General features: G+C 35.8%; 1 protein-coding gene across 5 annotated transcripts in view; it reads right to left on the minus strand.

Moving 5' to 3' along the window:
- The window catches only part of LOC127386762 (sodium channel protein type 1 subunit alpha), a 155,923-nt gene that overhangs the window by 25,098 nt on the left and 104,198 nt on the right, over positions 1-26,627 (minus strand). The window contains exons 1-18 of one of the 5 annotated variants that reach the window (XM_051624302.1): positions 25,490-25,574; positions 24,950-25,078; positions 24,151-24,242; positions 22,983-23,255; positions 17,666-17,729; positions 16,935-17,076; positions 16,573-16,779; positions 15,782-16,087; positions 14,706-15,053; positions 13,379-13,511; positions 12,309-12,547; positions 9,823-9,996; positions 8,901-9,257; positions 7,739-8,221; positions 6,959-7,076; positions 5,789-5,943; positions 3,116-3,289; positions 536-658 (exon numbers count right to left, since the gene is read on the minus strand). In XM_051624302.1, the coding sequence (XP_051480262.1) occupies positions 536-658; positions 3,116-3,289; positions 5,789-5,943; positions 6,959-7,076; positions 7,739-8,221; positions 8,901-9,257; positions 9,823-9,996; positions 12,309-12,547; positions 13,379-13,511; positions 14,706-15,053; positions 15,782-16,087; positions 16,573-16,779; positions 16,935-17,076; positions 17,666-17,729; positions 22,983-23,255; positions 24,151-24,242; positions 24,950-25,078; positions 25,490-25,569 (3,597 nt within the window). In that variant the 5' untranslated portion in view covers positions 25,570-25,574. Of the gene's footprint in view, positions 1-535; positions 659-3,115; positions 3,290-5,788; positions 5,944-6,958; positions 7,077-7,738; positions 8,222-8,900; positions 9,258-9,822; positions 9,997-12,308; positions 12,548-13,378; positions 13,512-14,672; positions 15,054-15,781; positions 16,088-16,572; positions 16,780-16,934; positions 17,077-17,665; positions 17,730-22,982; positions 23,256-24,150; positions 24,243-24,339; positions 24,432-24,949; positions 25,079-25,489; positions 25,575-26,627 lie in introns of those variants that run through there. The other 4 variants (XM_051624300.1, XM_051624303.1, XM_051624301.1 and 1 more) reach the window with 4 other exon arrangements.

Below are 26,627 nucleotides of genomic sequence, written 5' to 3' on the forward strand. Positions count from 1 at the left end.
ATTTATTTTAAAAGTCAGCCAAACTCAGAAATAGATTTAAACCACTAGCAGGCATGAATGTATCTCTAGTACCATCTAGTAAAATTCTGTGGCGTTAGACCAGAAGTGACTTGTCAAATAGGAAGAAAAATTAAGGATTTCAACTGATAACAGGAACAATCTTTATTAACTAATGCTAAATTAGATTCCAGTTTAAGTATTGTGATATGTTTATCAGGAGAATAATTAGTAAAATCTTCTTAGGTTTTTTTCATTATGAAGCATCTGTTAAGAGAGTCATAGTTGGTAATTTCAAAGCCTGATACAAAAAACTCCTGAGATTGGCTAGAAAGTAAAGTAACCTTAATGAACGTAACTTCTATGTGATACTGCATATGGATTTAGGTGAATTGATGAAGCTTTTTGCTTATCTGTTAGTAAGAGATATGCAATAATAAAAAGTGCAGCCTTTCTGCATGGACTTATCATTCCTTATTCTGCATGCATGGAGTATTTCTATGCATGCATAATTTCAGATTCTTCCACGTTGTCTTACCCTCATGCCTTCAAATCGTGACAAAGCTCTTAGAGGTCTCAAAGCTCTTAGTGTCCTAAGGGACTTAATGGCACCAAGTTCAGAGTAACCCAATGCATTTGCTGTTAAGCTAACCAAAGAGACCTATATGAAAACAGGAGAGTACAAATTACTATTTTGTACATACTTCGTTACATACCATAGATGTGAGATATAAACTTCTTTAGAAGAATCTAATTTTGAACCACTTTCTTCAGGAATAGGAAGTCTTTTAAATTAAAAAAAAAAAAAAAAGGAAATAATATGAAAGAAGAGTATGATAGGTAAACAAAGAATAAATCACAATATTATAGTCAATATCTAGAAACATTATTATTTGTGAGTGTCATATTCTACTGCTGATTTGAAGGCATTTAAAACCACATTTGCACAAAAAGCAAATTAAATTTATCTCTTCTTTTAGGTATTGCTCCCACTTTGTCTTTATTTTACACTGCTGTTGGGATCAGTAGTTACAGTTGATATGCCCATTTGATTGCCCACAAACTGAAAGGGAAATGATTGAGGCCTATTTTGAAATAGCAGATAGAAGCAACGCGGCTCCTCTGGAAATTGGTAGAAATATTAATTTTTTCTATACTCAGTTAAACAATCCTTTTACCTGGCTGCTGAATTTATGTGTTCCACAGGCACATCAGTAACCTGGACTATGCTGCTGCTTAAAAACCTTATAAGAACAGTTCCATAGGCAGCAGATCTCCATGGACATTTATATATTCTATGTCCCTACATTACCTCAGTGAGAAATGTCCAATTTTCTGCATTTCCTACAGCTCCTCTTCAAACTAATACCTTAGGCTTCTTTCCCATTTCCCCTAAACACTCCTTCATTAAGCTATTCTAATTCATTAACTATTTATTGTGCCAAAAATAGTATAATGATCTCATGCACTCTTTAATTTTAAAGAACAATGCGTCAGACAAAGAGAACTCCAGGACAGTGCTCTTTTTGAACCATATTTAAAATCAAACATTACATGTGAAATCTCTAGCTTTAAAAAGTTAACAGCTTTTTCTTTCTCCAGCACATTCATCATATGTTTTTTTTCATTACTGAAAACTTTTAAGCTTTCAAGATGCTGTAATCTAAAGCCAAAGAAAATATCCAGGTGTGTAAATCCAGGCTTTAATAATGAGCTTAGTTCAGACACTTGGATGGGTGTTACACATTCACACAAAGAAGTAGTCAAATTTTTACTTTTACAAGATGGTTGTTTGGAATATTATGATTTAAATACAGTCAAATATTAGTGAAAATGAGTTTAGAAAAGGAACAGGTGCTTCTGCTTGCATGATTCTTCAAGTTATTTTTTGTTATAGGTGCCACTTAGATACCTATTTTGAGAAGAATGTAAATACTAAACAAAAAAAAAGTGTTTTCAGAGGGGGGGTACTTTCTTTGTATGAGTCCTATCTTTGAACATGGTTATCTGCAGCTGTATGTGAAGTTAAATTCTAGATATATTTAATCTATAATGTATACCAATCAAAAAGGTTGTAGGCACCAATAACAAAACAAATCTCAAGAATATTAACTGCTTTAATTAAGTCTTGTATGCTGAGAAAATATTGAGAAACTATTGGATTTTTAGCAATTCCGTGAGTCAATAACTGCTTATGAAGTTCCTCTTTTACCTGTTCAGGGTCTGTTTCTAAGTCAGTGAAATCATGATAAAATGCATCTTCATTTTAAAATTGATCTTGTTTAATACTTGTTTTTACTAGAAGTTTTACCAGAAATTTCTATCTTAAATATGTAGCAACTGGTTGTGGTTTCTTAACTATATAAAACATAGCACTTTAGTTTCTCACACACAGAACTTCACGGACTGCAGAAACAGTAATTGTTTCTGCCCATTGGAGGTTTTCTTAGAACATTACCTCTTAAATTCTCCATAATTGTACCAATGCATCAGGAAACGATCTCCCCCATTTCACAGCACAGCACAGTAGAGGTATGAGATGACCCTTGCAGAAAAGATTACTGAGCCTGGTTTCAAACATGGCTGTTGAGACTGCAAGTTCAGCATTATTTATTTTACTTTAATTCTTAGTAAGCCACACCACCAATACTACAGATACATCTAATTCAGCCATATGCTGAAATTTGTGGACATGATGATAGTTTTATTGCCAGAGGAGTTTTAATTCAGATGTGTGTCTGATGTTTGGTGGACCAGACACCCATCTAAATGCTATATGCAACTCAGATCACAGCATGGGGAAAGGTGGGTCTGAAGGTGGGAATGAGCAGCCAAGAGCATAATGGAGGATGGCATGACTTCTTTCAACAGCAATGTTGTAATAAAACCCTTAACCACTTGTGGCAGCAGAATATCCAGTCTTACTTAACTGTGGTATAGAAAGTCAGTGTTGTAGGTGTAAAGGGAAAGACAGAGAAATAAGGAATTTTTTTCCATCTTCCGTACTTTTTAAATCAAAAAGTAAAACAGTTGGTGTACATAAGATACTATGGTTCTAGAGCAAGTAATTAAAAAATCAGATAAATATAAAATAACACCTAGGAAATATACTACATACATCAACAATCAGGAAGTCCAGCCAGCACCAGGCATTAGTGAAGTACGTTTGATAGCCATAGGCCACCCACTTCAGCAGCATTTCCAGAATGAAGATGTAAGTGAAGACCTTGTCAGCATATTCCAGCATGGTCTTGATAGTTTTACGCTGTTCAATATATATGTCTTCAAAAGCCTATGAGTAAAAATATTCAAAGGTATTTGTTGTTCCCTTTTGTTACTGCACATCCTTTAGGTTGTAACAAAAAAACCCCCAACCCCAAACAAACAAAAAAAGCAATGAAAAAAGGAAACAATCTGTCTTCAAAAAAAGGCATGGGAGTGTCACTTTTATCTAATGTTTCCTTTCCTTCTAATTCCCTATATACCTCTTTTTCCCCTATGGAACTATATTTTCCAGCTCATAGCAACCACACCACTGGCCAGAGATATTAGGTTATTTATTGCTGATGGTGAATTATTCTTCACAGTACTCAAAAATAGCATTCATTTTGCCCTGGTGCCTGAACTGAACTCTAATGAAACAATTTGTTTGTATGTAGGTAGATACATTTTCAAAATCCAGGGCCATAGCTGTAAAATTTTCAGGACAATGACAATGCAATTGACCTGTTGGTTTTGAGTTCTGCTGCTTTTTGAAAATTTTAAGTAATAAATCATATAACAAGTACTGCCTTTCTTAAAAAAAAACAAAAACCAAAAAACAACTAAGTCAAATGCATGATTTACTGTATTATTCATATGTTATGAGATACAGAAAATTTCTGAGATCCTTGCAATGTTATTTACACTTCTTGTGTGTTTTCATTTTTTAGCCATTCGAAAAACTATATAGCTTCTGCTTTTCACAAATTCTTCCTGTCCTCCAAGAAATTTTCCCTTTAATTGCTTTTAAATTTTAATTATGCTATTATTTCTTACAGAGAATAATTGATTTCATTGGCTTGAAAGAACTGGAATGGTCCTGCTAGCTTGCAAAGGTTTTGATATTTATCGATACTAACATTCTTTTTTACCCAGCCCACTTTTGAATCACTTCACATTTGTCAGTTCAAATGATTAGTGTTTGTCTATCTATCACCAAATTAACATCTCTGTATTGGTAATTTTGGATATTTATATCAGGCACTATGGTACCTGGCACTCATATGTAATCACTAACAGAGCCAACACACATACCATTTCCTCTTTACCAGAGGCTGAGCTGGCCATGTTCTTGGCAGCTGGAAGTGTGGCTGTTCCTGCCTGAATGCCCCTCAGGCAGGGGTCTGCAGGCAGCCTGCAGCCTGCCTGGCCCTGCCAGATTTCCTGGCTGTAATGAGACTCGAATGGTGTGTGGCCTTTGGATGAACATTAGGGTACAGTACTGGCAGGCCCAAAGAGACATTTTCAATCTCACAAAGGAAGCTGAAGACAGAACAGAGTCTCACATCTCCAGAGGCCTGAGCTAATCCCTGATCTCTGAAGCATTTTCACAAAATAAATGTTCTGTGGATGACACACACCTTAGGCTCACGAGCACTGAGATGCTAACACTGTGGGATCTCATCTCAAACTTCCTCTAAATACAATGAAAGAAATTCCCCTTTATCTTATCTCTTAACAGTACTTGTCTCTCATTTAAATTCTTGTCACTAAGGGTTTTTCCACTTGGTAGCATGAACCACAATTCAATAGGTAGATATGAGTATTTTGTAATTCTGTGGGCTTCAATTCACAGGGAAGGTGTCACATGACGTTGAATAAAAGTTGCTTGTTTGATAGTTGTGTTGATATTAAAAAAGACAAAAGCAGAATGATTCCTGAAGATTTAATCAAAACTAATGATGGGCATAATCATAAACTACTAACCAGTAATGGTACATTAAAGCTGGGAGTGGTTTAAAGGTTTTATAATAAAATTTTGCAATGCAGTTTTGCTTTCTGATGTAGGAACTTGAGTAATTTACCAAAGGGTAATTGCATCTACCAGAGTACATGCTAGAAATACTCTGTTATCTCTGGGTAAGAAGTTTGCCTCACTAGGAACTCTGCCCTCACATACTTGTTAAAGTAACTTCATGTTTTTACAGATATCCCTTTAGACTACATGAGTATGAGTCAGGAGAAGTTAAATTAAAAGCATAAATAATATATTCTTATTCTCAGATAGGAATAATTGCAAACACACAGTCTTAATCTTTCTTGCTGTTCTAGCATATAGCTTTTATAAGACTGTGAAAGACATCTCTGGCTCTTGCAAGGTATTATGAGCTGTTCATGCCCTTACCGCTGGCTACTTCCACACTCTTCTTTTTTCAGCAATGACAGTTCTTTTACCTGAGTTATATCAGTAAACACCAGTAAAACTACAGAGCAAACTCAAATAACAAAGTTAAATATGTTCGTTTATTTGCATGTTGACTCTCCACCTGCTTCAGGACTATAACCATCACTTTCAGCAAAGGAGGCAAACTCTCTCTAATTATGTCAGCTCTTTTTTTGACATACTGTTGAGAAAAAACTTCTTCTACCATCCTTTCAAAGGCCTGACTGAAATTTAGACCTGTCATTTGAAGACATGGAATTTTATGTTCTTTCTGGCAGAGAAAACTAAATTAAAATAATGTTTGAAGAGCCAACTTTTAACAAGTTTTCTGACAACTTTGTGAGACACTGTTTATGTTTTACTTACCAGAGCTCCACTACTGAGGAGGATCATAAAGACAATGAACGTCTCAAACCAGTTGTGTTCAACAATTCTGAAGCAGGTTTTTCTAAGGTTCCACCACTGCTTTCCTCTTCCTTCTTCTATACTTACTTGGCAGCACTTGAACCTTCGTACACAGCCTTTAAAGCAGTGTATGTATTGAGGGGGGGAAAAAGAAGAGATTTTGCTTAATTGCATTAGTTTTTGGCAATGCATTCTTTTAATGATGCAATGCTACCTTTCCATCTAGATTTTCACCTCAATTACCTCCTTTTTCTCCAAAGCAAAAAAAAATTAACACTGAGACAACTGGAATTTACACTTAAACTAACAAGTGACAAGAAAGTATTTCTCATTTATCAAGAACTAAGTGCTCAACACAGTTCACACAAAAAGAAAGGGATACTAAATTCAGACAATGTTGCATTTACTGTATGAAAAATTTCAAACCCTCCTATTTGACTTCTGAGCTTTTCAGTACCAGCTAGCTTCTCTAATTTGTGTCCTTAATTTATTTAAACTTTTATTATTTAGCTGCTGACTTGATTTTGTTTCTTCTTTTATATAGGTAGAAAAATACTAGTAAACAATAATGGTATTTTCTTTGCCAAATCCAAGTATGTTTCTCCTTCTTAGTAGTTCAGTGTCAATTTCTAAAGAAATGGCATTTGCATCCTTACTTTACTATTTTAAATCTATTCCTTTCCTCACCTCCTTTACATGCACATATCTATAAGATTTCTCACAAGGAAATGCCTTTGCAAATACAGCTTATGACCATATTCAAGTTTTATTGAGGTGTGTATAAGAACCAAGAGAAGGAACATGAAGGAGGAATGAGTCCACTGGGTGAGACTTTTCTTGCCCCAGGTGGGGGCACTGTAACTACACTTAGAAAGCGCAGTAGCTTGTACTAAAAAAAATATTTTTCAGATTTTAAAAATAATGATACATTTCTGGAAACACATTTTCTTAATGGTTTATCTGATATGTAGCATAATTTTGGTAAATTATGGTCCAAAAGTACTACCACTAATAAGCATGGTTTAAACATTAAAAAAGAGTAATCCAATAATAAATGTTAATACTTATTATAAAAAGATAATTATTCCATATTTCAGAAATAAGTCTTATTATTATTTTTGTTCCAAACACCTTCTGTGAAGCAGGCCTCTGGCTCCTGGGCTTCTTCAGGTTCAGCTTCTGGTTGCTCTTCTGCAGGAAGTCCAATATCAACTGTGCTACCTTCAGATGAACTAGATGAATTTAACTTCTGTAAAAGAAAAAAAAAAATCATCACAAATGCACAGTAAATATTTTTAAGGCAAATATTAGGGTTTTTTCAGAATAAGTAAATAATTCTGCCATGTTTTTGAATGTTGCAGCTAATAAACTTATGTGAAGTTCGTACAAACTTTCATTTTCCTTCTACATTGTATGGATTAGGCTTTAAACTAATAAATATGGATGATGATATTAAGCCTGCAAAGATTTATGACCACAACTAGCCCAAGTGGCAATAATCTCATGACCTACACAGAAATAATGAAGCTTAAGTATATATGCAGGAATCTTTACCATGTACTGAAAAGCAGGTAAGAGCCTAAAAATAACTATGTAAAGGAAAGGGAAGCTCAGAAGAATGAGGGGGGAAAAGCACGGATCAGCAGAGAAGGCTACTCTTTTTATGTCAGCAAGTCCAGATTAAAATTGCTGAAAGTCTGTGAGGCCACTTATCCCCTCTTAGAGACTGTAATTTTTAACCCTTTCTCTCACTAGTGTTCATCAGGAATCAAACCCTCGTTTACACACTGATGTATACCCATGCAGGAAGAAGAGCCAAAATAACAAACGATCAAGAACTGAATACACTGCCTTATGCTGAAAGAAAAATGCTTAAAAGATCAGAGAGAAATACACAAAATATCTAAATACCTCTTTGCTTTCTTCCAGGTCTGATTCACTACTAAATTCCTCTGTGTTTAGATTTTCAAAGTCAGATTCACCCACAGCAATGGGCACTGTCACAGTGAGACTTGGGTTGTTTATGAATGACATGTAATCACTTTCATCAATTATGTATTTTTCCACACTGCTGCCTGTGCCTATACCACTAGTTGTTCCATTTGGATCTTTAGTATAGTCATGGTCCTTGCTCAGTTCCACGGTGGTATGGTTAGAAATACAGCTATTTTTGTTGTTCAGATCTTCAAGTGGTTTGATTTCATCTAAAGCTTTTTGTTTTTTAACAAAAGCTTTTTGGATGAATTCGCGTGCTTTTCTTTTCACATAATCTATGCCCTTCTGCATTCTTGCTACAGCAATTTGGAGATTATTCATTTCATTGTCATCGTCTGTCACAGCAAGGTTGTCTGCACTAAACGAGCTCAAGAGCAAGGCCAAAAATAGGTTCAATACCTGCAGAAAGGTAAGAAAAGAACATTCTAGATTTTTTCCCAACAAAGAACATTTATTTAACTAAAAAATGGTCAGATTAGTGGCATCAAAGACTGAAATCCCAATAATTCACCATAACCAAGGAAAAGCACTCTCAGAACTTTTAAATTAAATTTAAAATGCTCAGGCCCTGTTCACTATTCAAAAATATTCCTACAACTCACTAATATCTATAAATGTGTCTTTAAATCCCCATAGGAGATAAATATTTTGGTTCAAAATCTTATAATCTAAAAATGGAGAAAACAGATTTGCTATTCAGCATCATTAAAAAGTTTAATTTAGCCCATCACATAGCAGAAAATAGATTATTTAGGTGACTAATTTTATGAGATAAATAATAAAAAAAACCACAGCAGAAGTATAGAGTCCATAAAATAATTTTAAGCACAAAATATTTACAAAGAGCCAAAAGACAAATTAAGAATGTGACTAAGCACTCACTCTAACACTCTTAGGATTTTGACATTGCAGAGTACTTTGATCTCTATCCAAAAAAGCTCTTAAGCTGAACTTAAAGCATCATATGAAACCATCTGCTTAAGCGTTTTGTTGAAGCAGAGCCAGAGCACTTAGTTTACTTCAGGACTGAGCCCATTCTATTGCCAAATAATTTTTTGCTAATACTTTGATTACATACCACCAGGTTTCCAATCACCATGACCATCATGAAGACAGTAAGACACATGGCTTGGCCTGCCACTTCCATGCAGTCCCACATTGTTTCTATCCATTCTCCACACAGCACTCGGAATACAATCAAAAAAGAGTGGAAAAAGTCTTGCATGTGCCAGCGTGGAAGTACACAGTCACTGGCGATTTTGCACACACATTCCTTGTAGTTTTTCCCAAACAGCTGCATCCCAACCACAGCAAAAATGAACACAATGATGGCCAGAACCAGGGTCAGATTCCCCAGAGCTCCCACTGAGTTACCAATAATTTTTATCAGCATATTTAGTGTTGGCCAAGATTTTGCCAATTTGAAAACTCGTAACTGGAAGAAAAGAAAAATATTGTTAGGGCAATCAGCAAGAAAGACACAAAGATATTTTAAAGTTAATTTGTGGATTGATATTACTGCAAAATATGCTCTGAGACTGACTGTCCAGAAGGTATCTTTTTGTCTAAAAGCATGAAGATGGAAGGCGCAGTCACCAAAATTTTCTGACATTAAAGCTTACTACAGGCCAAAAAAGCTATTGGTCATATTAGATGGAATTTAAAATCTAGAGTTCATTTGGTAAAATCATCTGTATTTGTAGAGCAGATCTGTTACTGTGAGGCAAATCATCTAGTGAATTGATCTTATTTTCTGCATAGCAGGATGTTTAAAGTTTATATAATAAGTACATGGGAACTAAGCCTAGCCTACATATTTGTCTGGATCTTTAACAATTCCTTTTGAAGACAGTAAAATACTGCAAGTAATATTGATTTGTACTAATGAAAGTGACATCATGATCAGTATCATGGCATGTATCAAGCAAATTTTTAAGGTAATAATGTATATTGTTTTAATTAAGCTCCATTGAAAATCAGTGCAATTGATGTGTATTTACCAGTCGGAACGATCGAAGAACTGAGAGTCCTTCCACATCTGCAAGACCAAGCTCAACCAAGCTGAGGGTTACAATAAAACCATCAAAAATATTCCAGCCTTCCTGGAAATAATAGTATGGATCCATTGCAATTATCTTGAGAAACATTTCTGCTGTGAAGATTCCAGTGAAGACCTGAAGTCAAAATGCAGTTTGTTATTTCATTGTGAAATATTTTATAGATTTAGCTGTTGTATAGGTTTTTAATTCAAGCTACATTCTGCAATGCCTTATCCAAAACCGATACTTAAAAATAGCTCAGTGTACTGTAGTGGTTTATTATGCCCACCTTCCCTTAACAAGTGCCACACAAACCAAGTAATTTTTTCAATTAATTACATGTTATACTGAACAGATTACACAAAGTTCTGGTTTATGACATTTATAATCCAATTTCAACTCTATCAGGATATGGACTTTCTCATGTACTGTACAAATAATATCCCAAATTTGATTTTCACAACATAAACCAGATTGCTTTCCAAGAAATTACATGATACAACATCTTTCTTGAGATACTAATTACATTATACAGCAGCATGAATGAGGTCAAATTAAGACTCCAGAGGGGCTGCTCCTTTGCTGGTATCACCTGCCAGATGGGGATGAACTTGAGATACAACAGTTTGCTGAAGCTGAGGAACTTCTACCTGGGTATTGCCAGTAAGTTCAGTAAGCTGATTGGCTCAATGACTTTAATGCTAGGAATGAAAAGCATTTTAAAAAGCATTTTAAACATGAAGTTGCTGGCAATGGTTTCTCATCATGGGATGCTGTGCTGAATGCAGTAGGAATAATATTTAGGAGCCACCAAGGTAGTGATCCTGAGTAGTTTTGAAAGAAGTCTTTGAAAGAATTTCCTGGAGAATAGGAATGTCGTAAAGCTGCTGTTGAAGGCTGCCTGAGCTCTGATCTGAAGCGTTTTCTGTTTTGGTTTTGATAACCCATTTTCAAGCTAGATGAACAGAGAATGGGATGGCTAAAGAGAGTAATCTAACTGGGATAATCAAGAGATGGACAAGAAAAGTTTGACTTTCTCTGCCTAGGAACACCAATGCTCAAAGCTGGATTTTATTACAGTCTTTAAATACATTCCAGATATGAATACCAGAGAAGAAAAGGTTACTACCTTTTAAGATACAGGATTGGAACCACTGAGGAAGAGGTAGGAATGAATAAATACAGCTTGAACTGCTGACTTAGGTGCCTAGTGATCAGGATGGTGGGGTTGTCAAGGAGCTTTAAATGGGAACTGCTGGAGGAAGCCAACTGTGAGAGCTTCCATATTGCAGAAGGAGTTTATGTCAGGGAGACTACACTTGGAAGAGCATGATGCTTACAGCCAGGTTCTGTTGTGCTCCCTTTGTAGTCACATATACAATCAAGATTTATGTAGCATTTTCTTGGTTAGGAAAATTAGCTTCATCCTGGATCAAACCAGGACAAAAACAAGTCTTTAAAATGCCACAATACAGGATTTTACATTTTACTAGGAAATTCAGATTCAGAGTTTCCCTTATTCTAAGTATATGAAAACCAGCTTTTAATTTCTCTATTAATTCTCCCTTCTAAATCCTGTAGTTACTTACATGAGCTGAGATTTTTTCCCCTCATTTTAACACAAGGATTATTAAAAATCCTGTTACAAGAAATCAATTCTTGCAATAGAAGACAATTAGGACTGTAGCTGCAGATACTTCTATGTGATCAAACTTGTCAGTTCAAAACCATCAGAGCTACAAGAGCTTAACTCCTGAATTCTTTAATAATTTATCTTTTTTAAGTAGAAGAGAGAAAATATAGCTGACAACATGAGGAAAAAATGTATTACTAATTATCTGATGATAAAAAATATAAAAACTAAGAGGAAAAAGTACTACGGGATATTTTTCATAGTTTACATAAAACACATAAGGAAAACAATCCACATAGCCCCATGAAGTATTCTGTGGAAGAAAATTCTAGAAATGCTTTTAGATAGCTCTTTTAGCTATTGTAAACCTGTGCTCAGGAAACAAAGGAATTAAAATGCATTCACGACTTAAAGATTTGTATTGTACTGATTGAAAAAATAACACTATGTTTATTTGCATAGTATCTTTTAATGGAATTAATGCATTTCCTAGTTTTGTAGTTGCACAAATCAACTTCTGTTTAAGATGGACTTTACTTAAAAAATTAAAATTTTGAACTTAGGGGAACACTGCAATATATTGATTCTACAGTATCTTAAGTTACATGGACCAGGCTGACAACGGAATTTCCAAAAAAGTTCTGATAGAGTCTTATCCAGAGGCTGACAAGTGTCCAATAAATCTACTTACTCTAAAGAGTACTTACTCTAAAGAGTAAATAAATAAATAAATAAATATGTTAAAACTCCTTCTTTCAGTTATGTACATCATATTTCCTTCCAAATCATGAACATCAAAACGCTACAGACTTACCAGATTTCCAACTGCAAGTACACCGTTGAATTCATCAGTCATTGGATAATGTTCCATAGCCATGAAGAGTGTATTTAAAACAATGCAAATTGTAATAGCCAGGTCAACAAATGGGTCCATTACCACTAAGTTGACAATGTGTTTTACTTTTAACCAATGTGGACTGCAATCCCAGATCAAGAAAATATTCGCAAATTTATACCAACATGGTGGACATTTCTGTCTTGATTCTTCAAGTTCTGTGGGAAAGAAAGTTCATACAGGTAACTATGTGATTGCTCAAACATTTCCTAATCCAGTATGAATCGTACTAGTCAAGCTGTCAGTCTGGAAGTGGTACTGATTAACCTCCTGTAAGCATGCCCATGATACTTTTTTATAGGGCTTTTCAAGAAAGTCTTCAAAAATTGCTGTTGAATGTATTTATTGTGTTCAAAGCTTATCTATCAAGCTTTTTTGTATTCCAGTCACTATTCCAATCAGTATGAATTTATGCATTGATTTGTACTATGTATTTTATTGTTCCTTGATTACAGCTCCGCCTTTTCCTCCAGCTTACTGTTCTATTATGTAAATATTTTTATTTTGAAATTTGTGATGCTTAGGTATAACTTTTCAATATAATTTTCATTCTTGGTTCAGGAAAAAAAATAACACATTTTTATCACTTAGCATAGGACTTCTTTAAAAATGAGTTGAATAAATATAACTGCTAAAAACCGTATCTATTTTAATAATGGTTGCATATATTTGAAAAATGTTCAGTGGCCTTTTTGTGTGAAATAATATATTTTTAATTAATAAGCATCCACTCAGTTATGAATGCCAAACATGACTCTCTAGTCCTGATGACCACAGGAGGTAGATGGTGGCAAAACAATGAGATAGAAATGCTTACTTACATGATAACCTTAATGAATAAAAAAGCTTTGAGTTTACTGATAAACCTGTGTCAGTTTGTGGGATGGAATCTGTTAATTAAGCTATTTTAAACCAGTTTTTAAGTTTCAACTCAAATTTTCAGAAGTTGAAGAACAAGTATTAAATATTAAGTTACGTGTAGTACACACCTTCCACAGTGTTTGTGAGGATGCTAGCAATACTCATGGCTCTTTCCCTTAAAGCTGGATCTTCCAGTAAGTCCATAGAAACATGGAAAGAGCTTGATAATCTCTTCCTCATTCCTGTTTCTGTAGTGGTGCCCTGTACAGAGAGTAAGAGGCAAGACCATGTTGGAATAATAAGATAAGCAAACACTACATACAACCCTGTTATTAATGTCTTAGCTTGGATACGTGCTTCGTGCTCTTCAATTTTTATCATGCCAGACTTTTATTACTTTTTAGTATCTTTCAAATAACTTAAAATATATGGAGTAATAGCTACCTACTGTTCCAGAGTGAGAGTTTATTTACTTAACTTCTGCATTTCTGTCCTTCAAGCTATGGAAAAAAAATTAAACAGATAGAAAAGGAGTTTGAAATAGTGTATGAAATTTTTACAAAATGTATTTTTTTTTGCCTTGCTCCTGCTGACAGAATATTCTGGGTTTTGGAAAATAATAATCTTTTCCCCTAAGCAAACTGAAACAAGTAAGAAAAGTCTGACTTCCTCATGCTTCCTCATGCTAGTATTTTTTTAGTAATGTGAGGAGACAATTTTGAACCAAGCAGTAATTTTTTTAGAGACATCTTATCTTACCTTTTATTTGGTAAGAGAATTGGAGCAATATGTGCTGCACATATGCTCACACAAACATTTGTATTTTTGGAAGTGTGTATTGAAATGTGACCTTCCAGTGAAATATTTGTCATCCATACTACAGAATTCCACCAGCAATGGATGGAAAATGCATAGAAATGAAAAATAAATTATAATAAAGAATTTAACTTCCTTACATTTTAACAGGGCTGGTAAGGAAGAATGTTACCAAAATTAACTAATAAAGCTAATTTTGATAAAGTGGTAATAGCAACATCATATTGATTGCAGTTACATGATAACAATTTTGTGTACTAGTTTCAATTGTGTAGTAACTATGATTTTGCAGACCATAGCCAGATGGATCTTTAGATCAGCAAAAGTAAAGTATAGCACAGTGATATAGTAAAGCAAAGTGATTTTATGAATGTGCAAGTATTTTATTACTTGGAAACTGCAAATTGCATTTGTTAGTTATGAGAAGTAAATTCTTAGGTTGCAAACCTATCTTAGCTGTTTTATCTATTAAAGATTTTACAAGATGCAGGAGCATTCACAGCTTGACCAACCAGGAAGCATTGCCAAGGATTCCACTCTGTAGAAAACACTGGCTGGTGCAGTAAGAACAGGCCATGATGCCTAAGCTATTTAAAACTTTCTTACATTGTCATCAGTAGCTGGTTTATCTATTATCACCTCTGGCAGAAGCTGTCCAACAGGCGATGTAGGAACAGATGGTCCACCAACCAGGGAAACCACCCCATTGCAATCCACAGTGCTGTGCATCTTCCCATTCACTGGAAACACTGTCAGCATCCTGGATGACCTACTGGCCTGACTAATGTTACTGTTGCGCCGTTCACCATGTCTGCGCGGCACAAAGAGGGAATCTCTTCTGCTGTCGTTGTCTTCAAAAGTGCTGTGCTCATCATCAGCAAAGTCATTTTCTGATCCTATATCCTTTGCTCGACCTCTGAAGCTGAAAAGACTTGTTCTGCTGTTGCGCCTTGGGGAAAACAGGGAGCCACGAATGCTCAGCAAAGACTGTAGGCAAATAAAATATGTGATTATTAGTTGAAACCTTCAAACTTACTATTTTTATTCAGATGAGGGGGAGGGAGGTGTTTCTTCTATGAGGGTAACCACTTTTCCCAGAAGCTAAATGCTGCTGTGAAATTTGTATGTTATCGTTATATGTATATTTTGCAGATAGAAATACCACCATTCATGGATTCTTATAACATCAATTTTGAGCAATCCTTTCTCCTAATGTCAATTAAAGCTGCTGAGTAGAGTAGTTGTACAATTCCCATAAAGCAAAAAAAGGAGTCTACACTTGCACATTCTTTCAAGTATTTAGTACCCTACACCTGTCAAACCAATGTCCAAACATCAATGATATAGGAGGAAAATATGAGGCTAACATAGTGGAAAAATACTGTAGCATTTTTGTAAGTTTAGATATTATATCATCACTCTAAACAAAACCCCATAGAATTAGAGAATATTTTAATGATTTTAAAATTATCATATTACAAGATCAGAGATAGGATGTTACATTTAATTCTCTGCCATTTTTTACAAGACAATGTAGGAGTTTCAGCACTTTCTTGCAAGCACTAGCAACAATAAAAACATTTAATGTAAACCTCAGTGTTTCCTTTCTTTATGCCATAGGGTCATATTACAGTTTCAGGAAGACTAAAGTAGATTTGTATCAGTCTATGATGCTTTACATGTATGCTTCTACTCAAAATAACTATATGCAATACCTGATGTGGAGAGGAATACTTCTTTTCATATGTCAGTCTATTGCCTTCAATAGATAATCGGAAACCTTTCCTTCTGATGCTTTCTTCTGATTCGGATTTGTGAAATTCATCTTCATCTTTTTCCTCTCCTCCAGACTGTTCTTTCTGTTTCCTTTTTTTTCTTCTATTTCTTCTCTCTTTTGCGCTCTTTGAGCTCAATTTTGATGCCTCTGAGGAACTTTCTGAGAGCCCTCCTGCTTCTCCCACAGCACTGGGCTCCCTGGACTCTGCAGATGCTGTTACTGCTGCTGCTGCCACTGCTGCTGCCTGCCATGTTGCAGAATGAATTTGTGTCACTGAGCACACCACAACATCATGTCTTTTTAAAGTTTACATATACAGAATTTCTAGTCCAAATGGCCTGGATCTTAACACTTTCCAGAGAATAACATCTCCCTAGCTTTTTCTAATTTTTATTAGTTATTTATTAGACTCAAAACATGTGCTGGTTGTGGCCTTCTTCCATCTTTCATTGTTATTTCTAATGCAGAAGTCTAACATACTGTATTAACGATACCAGACTAAGAGAAACATAATTAATAACGCATACCTAGTTTTGAATATTCCTTCTTGATTATGGCTGAATTACTCACAGTACAATGTCTTCAGTGCAGAATAGAAAATCTCTGAGCTAGCTTTGCTGCTGAAAGCCCAAATGGGTGTTTAGAACTCCAAATTCAGAGAGCAGAGGGTGAATATCTCTAGTAAAACTACTTCTATACACTTCTGTGTTAATACACCATTAATTATACCTGAGCTGCTTCTTGCTGCTTCTTCAGTTGTTCTAGCATCTGTTGAAATTCTGCCTCTTTCTGCTCTGCTTCTTCCATGGTTGCTTGATTCTGTTCTTCATAGGCCATGGCAACCACAGCCAGGATCAAGTTGATCAGGTAGAAAGAGCCCAGGAAGATCACCAGGACAAAAAATATCATGTATGTCTTCCCAGCAGCACGTAGTGTCTGGAAATAAGAATACATTTATAAGCAAGACTAGGTGAAGAAAAATTCTGATTTTCATATTGTTAAAATTAAGATAAGAGAAGAAAATTGATTTTAGGGCTCCTGCATTATCGGTACAAACACATTTAGTCTATTTTGCATTTAAGAATTCTTACCAATTGATAAAGGTTTTCCCAGAAGTCTTGAGTCATCAAACGAAAGAGTGACAAGAAAGCCCAGCTGAAGGTGTCAAAGCTTGTGTAGCCATAATTGGGGTTTCTACCAGCCTTCACACATGTATATCCTTCTGGGCACTGCCTACAGAGACAAACTGGGTGTTATATAGTTATTTTAATATTATCACCTGAAATGTCCAAGATATCAGGATTAAAAGTGGATTTTTTATTTAGTCAGAATTGAAGTAATAGCAGTTTTTATTTTGAATAGAAAATTATTTTAAAGGACATTAGAAAAATAAAGTAGGAAACTCACATAAAAATTAGTGTCAAAAGTTTAATCTAAGCTCCTAAAACTTAATATTCAAAATCATTTCTTGAATTATTAATGTTACATTAATAACGTCAATGTCAGTGTTTTCTACTCTCTGAGCCTGTTAGTACTTCATGTGCAGCTGGAACTGCAAAATAACATATTTTCCAGCTGCTGTGCCTGTTGTTTCTCATCCAGGCAGGAACTACACTAATACCAAATTACAAAATACTAAGTTCATCTGACCAATCCACTGAGCTCTGACCAGGGACCCAAATCCTCAGTCCAGTGTAAACTCCTAATAATTCTTATGTGAAACAAAGTGGTCACTCAAAACATAGCTCCCTCCAACTGCACATCTAAATAACATGGATCTAATTGGTATACAGTGCAATAATATGATGACATACGGTCTTACCCAGCATCAGAACTATTTCCACAAAGCAGAGCATCGTTTTGCCCTTCCAGAAAATAAAAATGACCTGTTTAGAAAAGAATTTTTAAATAGTTTTGGAATTCTGATGATGAAAGTTTTCTTACAGCTCTATGAAATAAATAGTCTGGCTCTAAAAGTGTTAAGGTGAATTCAAATGAAATTTTAAAGAAGCAATATTGTTTTTTTCAGCAAGACCATAACTTTAGAGCAAACAACACTATGAATTGCAGTAAGTGCTATCACTCGCAGCATTTACTGTTAAAATGTCAAAATGTACCGAAAATCTTGTAAAATGCTGCTGGATGTAGATTAAATGTACAATTCTCCCTGCAGTTTGATCACTTAATAAAGTAACACATTGTGAAATTCTGTTGTATAGTTATTTCTTATAATAGTTATATTGTACTTGAAAAAAATATGACTATTTCAAACATTCTGATCAGTATTGCCAAGGGTTGCAGCCTGCCACTTACAAACACTTGTGTCAGTTATCTAAGATGTGAGCTCTGCAAAACCATCCAGCTGATTTAATTGTTCTGGGTGTGTACAGATGGCAAGTAGCCCTCTGATTGCTATGAAAACCCTGCTATATATTTAACTCAAACAGAATTACTGCAGCAGTCCCTGACTTGTATAGGTAGGATTTTAGGAGTATATGATGAAATTATTGATCACATTAGAAAAGAATTGGGAAAGTTCCACCAAATTGCCCTGTACCCAACCATCTCATAATCTCTATACTAATCTTGTATTCAGAGAACATTTTAGATGGTTTAAACAACCAAGCCTTTGACTTATCAGTTCTTACAATAATAAAGAGATAATGTCCAAAGCACCATGATTATAAAGATTCACTTTGACCGTATCCTTGAGACATGCTTTTCTTTCTCCTCTCAAAGCAAATGCCTCCAGTTGCTAAGCTCTTGATTGTGGAAGAATTAGCACAGGAGGAGCTTCCTCTAATAGTAACAATTTCCCATTCAGTCACAGGCTTAAGGAAAATATTTATACAGGGTCAGACCATGTAGCCCAGTATCCTATTTCCAACAGAGACCAAAAGTGTCGCCTCGGGATGTCTGGAAGGACAGGGCAGAGACATGGGTGATACACTCCTGAGCACCTCCCCAGCTTCCAATACTTCTAAAGCACAGCAGCTTTGGAATTATGGTGGTGCCTTTTCTGCCTCCTGAGAAGGTTCAAACCCTGCATTGTATTTATTTTCCATTGAACTGGCCTATTAGATTCCCTTAAAATGCTACCAGTGCAGCTGAGTGTGAATGTGACTGTGCCAGCTGTGCTGCCCAAGCAGGGTCATTACAGAGCTAATGAACTCTGAGTCTGAGGAGGTGTCACATGCTACCAGCTCAGTGCATTGATTTGCTGCAAGAGGGACATGGTACCTCAGCCAGCTGCCTCTCACCATCCTGTGAGTGAAAGTCACCATTTGGAAAACTTAGGTTCTCAACTGTATGCAGACCCTGTTCTGGCACTTTTGAAGGACTCAAGTTTCAGTGTCCTGGTGATACACCTGTGTCTTTCAGGGTACAATCTTCTGTACTGGGCAAAGCGCCCAAGCCTCTGTGCAGTCCCTCTGGGCTGGAGTACACTGCAGAGCTGCACTGTGCTGAAACACAGCTGGAAGCAGCAAAGTTAGCTGCCATAATGCTGACCACAGCTCACCCCTGTGAAGCAAGTGCTATTGTGCATTATGTCAGCTAATCATGATTAAAACATGCTGGAACATAACAGCTGGTTGGGAAGAATGCAAACCTGACTTGATACAGTTTACTTGGAGCAGTCACTCATGATCAGCGTGCATCAGCTGAGCTGAACCACAAAGAGAGGGTCTGTACTCAAGTTCTGTCGTTCAGACAAGATATGCCCTGTAAGCATGCTGTGCTTGCCAGCTCTGCAGGAAATAACAGCTACCCAGGCTTTCTCTGAGTGCACTGATACAGCAGTGACAAATGCTCAAGTATTATCATGACAGGAAATTTTTTATACCAACAAAGCTGGGCAGTATATGAATGTGTCCCTTACTAGATGCAAAACACAGAATAATATTTTACCCAAGTAATGTGAAAAGTAACTCACTACATGAGACATATATGGTTGGCTCCCATTTATTTGATTGGAAATGGGAAAAAATCCCCAGTAGGTGAACACTTCAAGGGAATTAACAGTTGTTTGAGTAAAGCTAGGGTAATGACTGAGACTGTTATTTTAAAAATAGATTGTGAAATGTTACTTCCCAGAAAACATGCTTATGTGTCCTAGTGACACGTTTGGGACATTATGGCAAGCTCGCCAAGATAAACTGAAACTTAAGTAACATTAAGTTTAGCAGATTTGCCATACTGGGGGGGGGGGAAGAGAGTGCTTGACTCACTAATGCCAGGAGGACTTGCATAAAGTCTCTCTAAATGGTATTTCCAAAAATTATGTCAGTGGCAAAATTAGTGCTTACATGCCTTTTTTGCATAGTATGCACAACTACTGGCATAAAAACTTTTATAATTCCTACAAAAGACAGTGCCATTGCATTGCTCTGAGCTCCGGGTAAGTCCCTTCTTAGTGCCCTGTGACACCCTGGTTTAAGAACACTTTCTTTATCCTGTTTGTCCACCTTCAAAGAGAGTAGGAAGCTGTGAGAACATTATTTTTGTCTTTGAAACTGCTGGTAAGCAGGAACAAGCTTATTAACTTCATAATAGGACTCATAATTTCATTATAAATTAAAAAATACTTATGAAATCTTGTGTAAATATTCCAAATATTCAAGAAGCCATTCAATAAGATACTTTCTGTAACTAATTCAATTAGTTTTGCTTTTTAGGGGGCTTCAGAGCTTGAGTGTATAGATCTTTTGTTAAAAAGCTAGGAAATTAAGTTTGATCTTGAAGTCCTGGTCTTCACTAGGGGACTTTGCTTCAACTTTGTTATATGCTGTGGCATGGGATTTCCATGAATTCTCATGTCCAAGTAAAGTGAGTTTCACAAAAAGACTGCATCTTGATTTAAGAAATCCAGATGAAAATCCATCATAATCACTGATTAGCTGTGTCATCACAGGTAGAAGCTGTCTGTCTTCTATTTGAAATTTGTCTGGCTTTGACTTGCAGCTATTGAACCTGTTACATCTTTTCCTGGTAGATCAAAGGTATGTCTACGATGAAATTGCAGTTTCCCATGAGGTTTTTCTCAGCTGTGATCAAATCTCCCCTTAAACCTTCTCTTTGATATGCTAAGTAGGTTGAGCTCCTGGTCTATCTTGGTATAAAGCATGTTTTCCAGCCTTTAATCATTCTGCTCTTTTCTAAGCATCCTCCAAATTTTCAACATCCTGTCTAAATTTAACTTTATATAGTATTCCAGCAGCAACTGCAGTAGTGCTAAATACAGGGATAATACTGCCTTATTTATGCAAACAGAATGCTATTTAGCTTTTTAGCTGCAGAGATTTAGCCTTAATTTGTCAGAGTCCTGGCTGCTCCACAGTGCCTTAGGTCCTCGCTATTGCTAAGGGCTTTCAATTGTATTTCTGTGTCCTGCTTCTCAGTTGCATCTCCACAACCATTCACATAAGCTCCTGTGACAGTATTTTCCAGAGCCTCTATTGCACTCTTTTTCCTTTGTTCCCATGCTCTTTTTCAAGTTGCTTTTATTCTCACGATATTACAACTGCAAGCATGTTATTACTGCAGCAGGTACTCAGGGGAAGTACTCTGGTGTGAGATCCACCCTTCTTTCTTCCCCTTTCTCCTACTTACTTGTAGCTTTTTGTTTTTATGAGGTGACCTAAAACATGCAAACACAAGCTTAGAGGACCCCACCACTTCTCTTTGCAGCTGGCCACTCTGGTCAGTTTTCCCTTCCCCCTTCCTTTTCTTTCCCTCTCCTTTAGTTCTTATTTTTCTCCATGAATAACTTTCACTGTTAGAGATGATGTATGCCATCAGCTACAGTCCTCATGCATGTAAACCTGTCTCAACATGAATTGTGCAGCAATGATTTTTAGGATAGGGGATTTAGGTTTGTGACCTCACATGGAACTGAACTGAAATGCATTTCTTTATCTGTTCTCAGCCAGATTGCTCTGTATGAGCAAAACTGGTTGGGAAATTGTACTTAGGGAAATCATCAAAATGGGAAGATGCAACAAAACAAATTCTGAAGAGGTTTGTCTGAGATTGCTGCTATTCAGGTTTTAATTGATCTAAATTATGGAAGAATGCTTATCAAATTTGCAAATTATACTGATCTGATAAGGATGATGGTGTGTCTGAGGAAACAACTACATTTTAAAGGATCCAGGACAGTTAGAGAGATGGTCTGAAAAAAAAGGTTGCTGTTCAGGCTGGAACAATGAGCTGTGCAAATACACAGTGGAAATTCAATGAGCTAAAAGTCTTTAAAAAAGACTCACAAGCTGAACAGGATCTTATGATGTTCCAATTATAAACAATGGCAAGCCCAGTATAGGATGTATAAAACAAGTATAAATTACTACACTACCACATAATCCTTCTTTTCTACTTATTGTGCCTCATGTGGAGAAGGAATGCCTAGATGTGGATACTGCACTTGAAGAAGGATGTTTACAAACAAGAAGGTACCTAGATAGGAGATCAAGATCTAGAAAATAAATAGTTGGAGAAAAAAGTTAATGATCTAGTTGCTTAGCATGCAAAAAGAAGACTGAGAGAAGAGGTCACAGCAACATAGGAATAGTCTCTCAATACCTCAGAGACAGTGATTAATGATAAGGTATAATTTAGTCTTGATGCTTGTGGTGAAGTTGATAAGAACAATGAGCTTAAATTGCAGCAGGAAAAATTGTTAGACCTAAAAAAACCCCCCAAACAAACCTTTCTAATAATAACATATAGAAGCGGAAGAATGGATAGATGGAAACAATACTCAGGAGTCCTCACTGAATGTCAGAAGTCTCTGACATCTGTCAGAACGACATAGCAGTCTGTTGCTGATCTTGCATTAGACTATCAGGATGTAAAATGTTTCAGACTATTAAGAAATTTTAAGAAATCCTTTGGATCTCTTTTTGTCTCAGGAGAGACACGGATTTGGCAGAGGGAGCTGAGAAAAAGAGCTGCATCAAGAAGAGAGACCATCTTTTTTGTTCTCTCTTCCATGCCAGCCTTTGGAGTAGATCTATGAGAAAGAGAAAGCACTTTTCCTGTTCAGTCTTAACTAAATGTATCATCCCTCCCCCTCCTTATTTCTAAGAACTGGGTTAGCCACATATCACTTCAATAGGAATTATGCTGACAATACTTACTTTCATCTTCAATGTACCCTTTCCAGTCAAAAGGAGCCACTGTTGAATTAACCAATGTACCATTTTCACCGATGGTGCCGTTTAGCTGGGAAGTAATATTTGTTTCCAAAGTAAAATTTTCTGGAGGCCACTGCAGGCATTTATTCCTCAAGTTGCCCATGAAAAGCTGCAGCCCTATTAGTGCAAATACACTCAAACAAAACACAGTCAGGATCATGACATCTGAGAGCTTCTTCACGGATTGAATTAGGGCTCCCACGATAGTCTTCAAGCCTGCAAATGCAAAGGAATTTTTATTCTGGTGTTCAAACCTTTTCTAAAGGATAAAAATGACAGTGTCTCTCAGTATTGTTATAGATTTCATGCAGAAGCCCAAATAAATGATTGTAATGTCTGTGAAATAACATTTTTGTGAAGAGCTTTTTCACTGTGAAAATGAATAAATAGCTGAAATTTATGTTCATTTGCAATTGTGAATGGAATGAGTTGCGTATATTTCAAAACACTTGTTTTAATGCTAAAACAAGAGACTTTTTTATTCATGCTCTATGTCAATCTTCAAAAAGTCTTCTTTCTTTTTTATTCATCAATACCTGCTGCCCCAAACCTTTGCTACTATCAGTTTTATAACATACTAGATTTAGAAAACAGTAGTAAAAAGCCTGTTCAACAATAATAGGATTAAATTTTAATGCTATAAAACTGGAGATGGTTTGGAAAATTGTAGAATTCTAAGATAATAAATTCCCCATGCAATCCCATGCTATTCTTTATTATCTTGTTCCTTCACCATCATACTAATCAACATTTTGAACACTTCTATTTTTTAGATACAAATATTCACAACAAATACCACGTAACATCATGTAGGAAAGACACACATGGGTAAGAAAACTTCAGGGTTACTGATACTCAGGAACGTGGAGAAGAAAGCTTGACATCATAAGATGCAAACCACACACGCTGTGTACTGCAATGTCTCATGCAAGAATCTGTTAAACTCAAAGGCTGATTTCAAAAGAAAAAAGCTCATGTTAAAAAGCAATGAATCAGAGATCTCAGTGAATACTAAAATCTTCCAATTCTTGCTTTTGTTTTTTGTGGAAAGAAAATAAATGAATTCTGTTTCAGTGAATTAAAGTCAGCCTCAGTGTTTAACCTCTCTCACCTGGAATGACTGATATTGTTTTCAAAGCTCGGAGAACTCTGAATGTTCTCAACGCTGAGACATTGCCCAGGTCCACAAACTCTGTCACATATCTGTAATAGGGGAGTTCACACACAAACACATGACAGGATAAAAAGGAACAGTTGGGAGGTACAAGGGGCCTAACACCTTACACCAGTTACTTCTTACCTGGGATTACAGAAATAGTTTTCAAAGCTCTCAATACTCTGAAAGTTCGAAGAGCTGAAACATTGCCTAGGTTTACAAATTCTGTTACATACCTGTAGGATTAAATCACAGTTATTCAGAATTTAGGCAAAGTTTATGCTACTTACTTGGGTCTTTCATCAAGACCGCTTTGGCGTTTTTAGCAAAAAATTAAATAGCAACAGTCAGAGGTTTACCTTTCACTGCAGTTTGCCTTGCATTAATATGCTTTCAGAGCCTTCAGTTAAATTATATGTCTCTGAAGGGAATCGCAGTGATTTAACTTTGAAAGCCTAAATATTTATCTAGACTAGATTGGTAAGTTTGGAGAATGAAGTCAAAGGGATGCTCCTTTTCTGCTCAGAGAAAAAAATGCAGGACATGAAATTAGCCTCTCTAATACTAGCTGTACTAATGGCTTCTGCAGTATTTATGTTTACATCAAAATATGCTTATTGCAATGTGAAAATTGCTTTAGACAAAAGCCAATCCATATAAGAATTTCCATATAACAAAATTGATACATATAGATACTAATTTCATGCCCTTTTTGCCCTTCACTTTCAAAGAAAAAGCAAAAACAAAAACTTACGCAAAGGTAATGACAGTGAAGTCAAGCCAGTTCCATGGATCTCGAAGAAAAGTAAAATCTTCTAAGCAAAAGCCCCTTGCAATAATTTTTATGAGTGATTCAAATGTGTAAATTCCAGTAAATGTGTATCTGTACAATATAGGAAAATTTATTCCAGATAAGTAGCAACACTTTACATTGGTATTCTAATAGAAACCTGATGATCAGATGAACTATTTTTTTTATTCCATAACTAGAAAAGAAATACAGTAAATAAGCAATTCCTTCTAAAATCCATTATATTCATCATGTATAGTTGTGTATTTGCATGCATTAGTTGTAACATGCTGTTGAAGTACAACTGTCCTGATTTTGTATATTGATCAAAATGCATAAATCCATCAAATAAATTACATATATTAAAAATGTCTTGCTGAAACTCTCTCTAGTGGTGAATAGTGTCTGACGGTAGTTCCTCCCTGGACACATGACTACAGTTATTGTCATAATAAGTCCTAGAGGAACAGTCTAAGATACCATTAAAGAATATATGCAACTTACTCCACATTCTTTGTCCAGTCTGGAGGGTTACTCATGGTCATAAATACACAGTTGGTCAAAATAGTGCACATGATTAGCATGCTGAATAATGTAGGTATAGTTAAGGAAAACACAACAGTAATTCATACAATATCACATCAGCCAGATATCTTAAGTATAGTAAAATACTGCCACATACACAAATCTTACAGACTGGCAAACATTGCACATATATTTTGCTTAACCTGGTAGTTTTCACTTTAGAGCACATTAAAATTTAATATTAGTCTCAATTTCTTGATGTTCTTGATATTGATTTGTTGATGTCCTTGTGTTTTGTTTTCAGCTGGTACTGAAAGGCCAAGAAGACTTATGTATGCCTGGGAGATAACAGCCAAAACCAAAGTGTCTTGCAGAAGAATACTGTTTTACTTAAGTACCTGACATGACTAAATAAGCATTAGTCTTTCACTTCTACAGTTTCAGTACTAAACTCAACAGCTGGCATATGCAAGGTAAAAAAGTTTATCCTGTTCACCATGAGTCAGAGCTCTTTTTAATTGCTGAAGTGATGGTATTCCATGTTTCCCTATCACCAGTTTAGCAGTAAATGCTTTGTCAGTGAAAAAGAAATCCAGAGAGCTCACAGATTGATTAATTTTCCAATATTATTTTTGGGCTCTCACAAAATATGTTAGCAGCAATGAGAAGCATCTCTTGTTCTACCAGTGCTATGATTTGAAAATGGTTCAATAGTACCACCAATAGTGGTGAACTGCTTTAAAACTGGTGAAGATTAGAATGAAAATTAATTCTTATTTAGGGTTCCAGTAAGACACAAGTAGGAGTTGTGGGAATATGAAACCCAGATTAACAGCTCAAAAGGGCTTGTTGTATGGACGTGAGACAGCCCACTGGGCCTTTATCACACCCAATGTGATGCCCTTGGTTTACAATATCACTGACTCAAAAACAGTGTGTTCTTTCCTTTTTCATGGAAATAAACTCGATTATTCAAGTATTTGGAAATACTTAAGTAACCAAACTAAACCAAAACCTGACTCAAATTTGCCACATGATGGCAGCAAAAGCCAAAAAGCTACACCTTTTCACCAAACGGTCAACTAATTTTTCCTCTACTCATCTCTCTAAATGCTGT

Source organism: Apus apus, chromosome 6, assembly GCF_020740795.1.
Source record: "Apus apus isolate bApuApu2 chromosome 6, bApuApu2.pri.cur, whole genome shotgun sequence".
Taxonomy (NCBI): Eukaryota; Metazoa; Chordata; class Aves; order Apodiformes; family Apodidae; genus Apus; species Apus apus.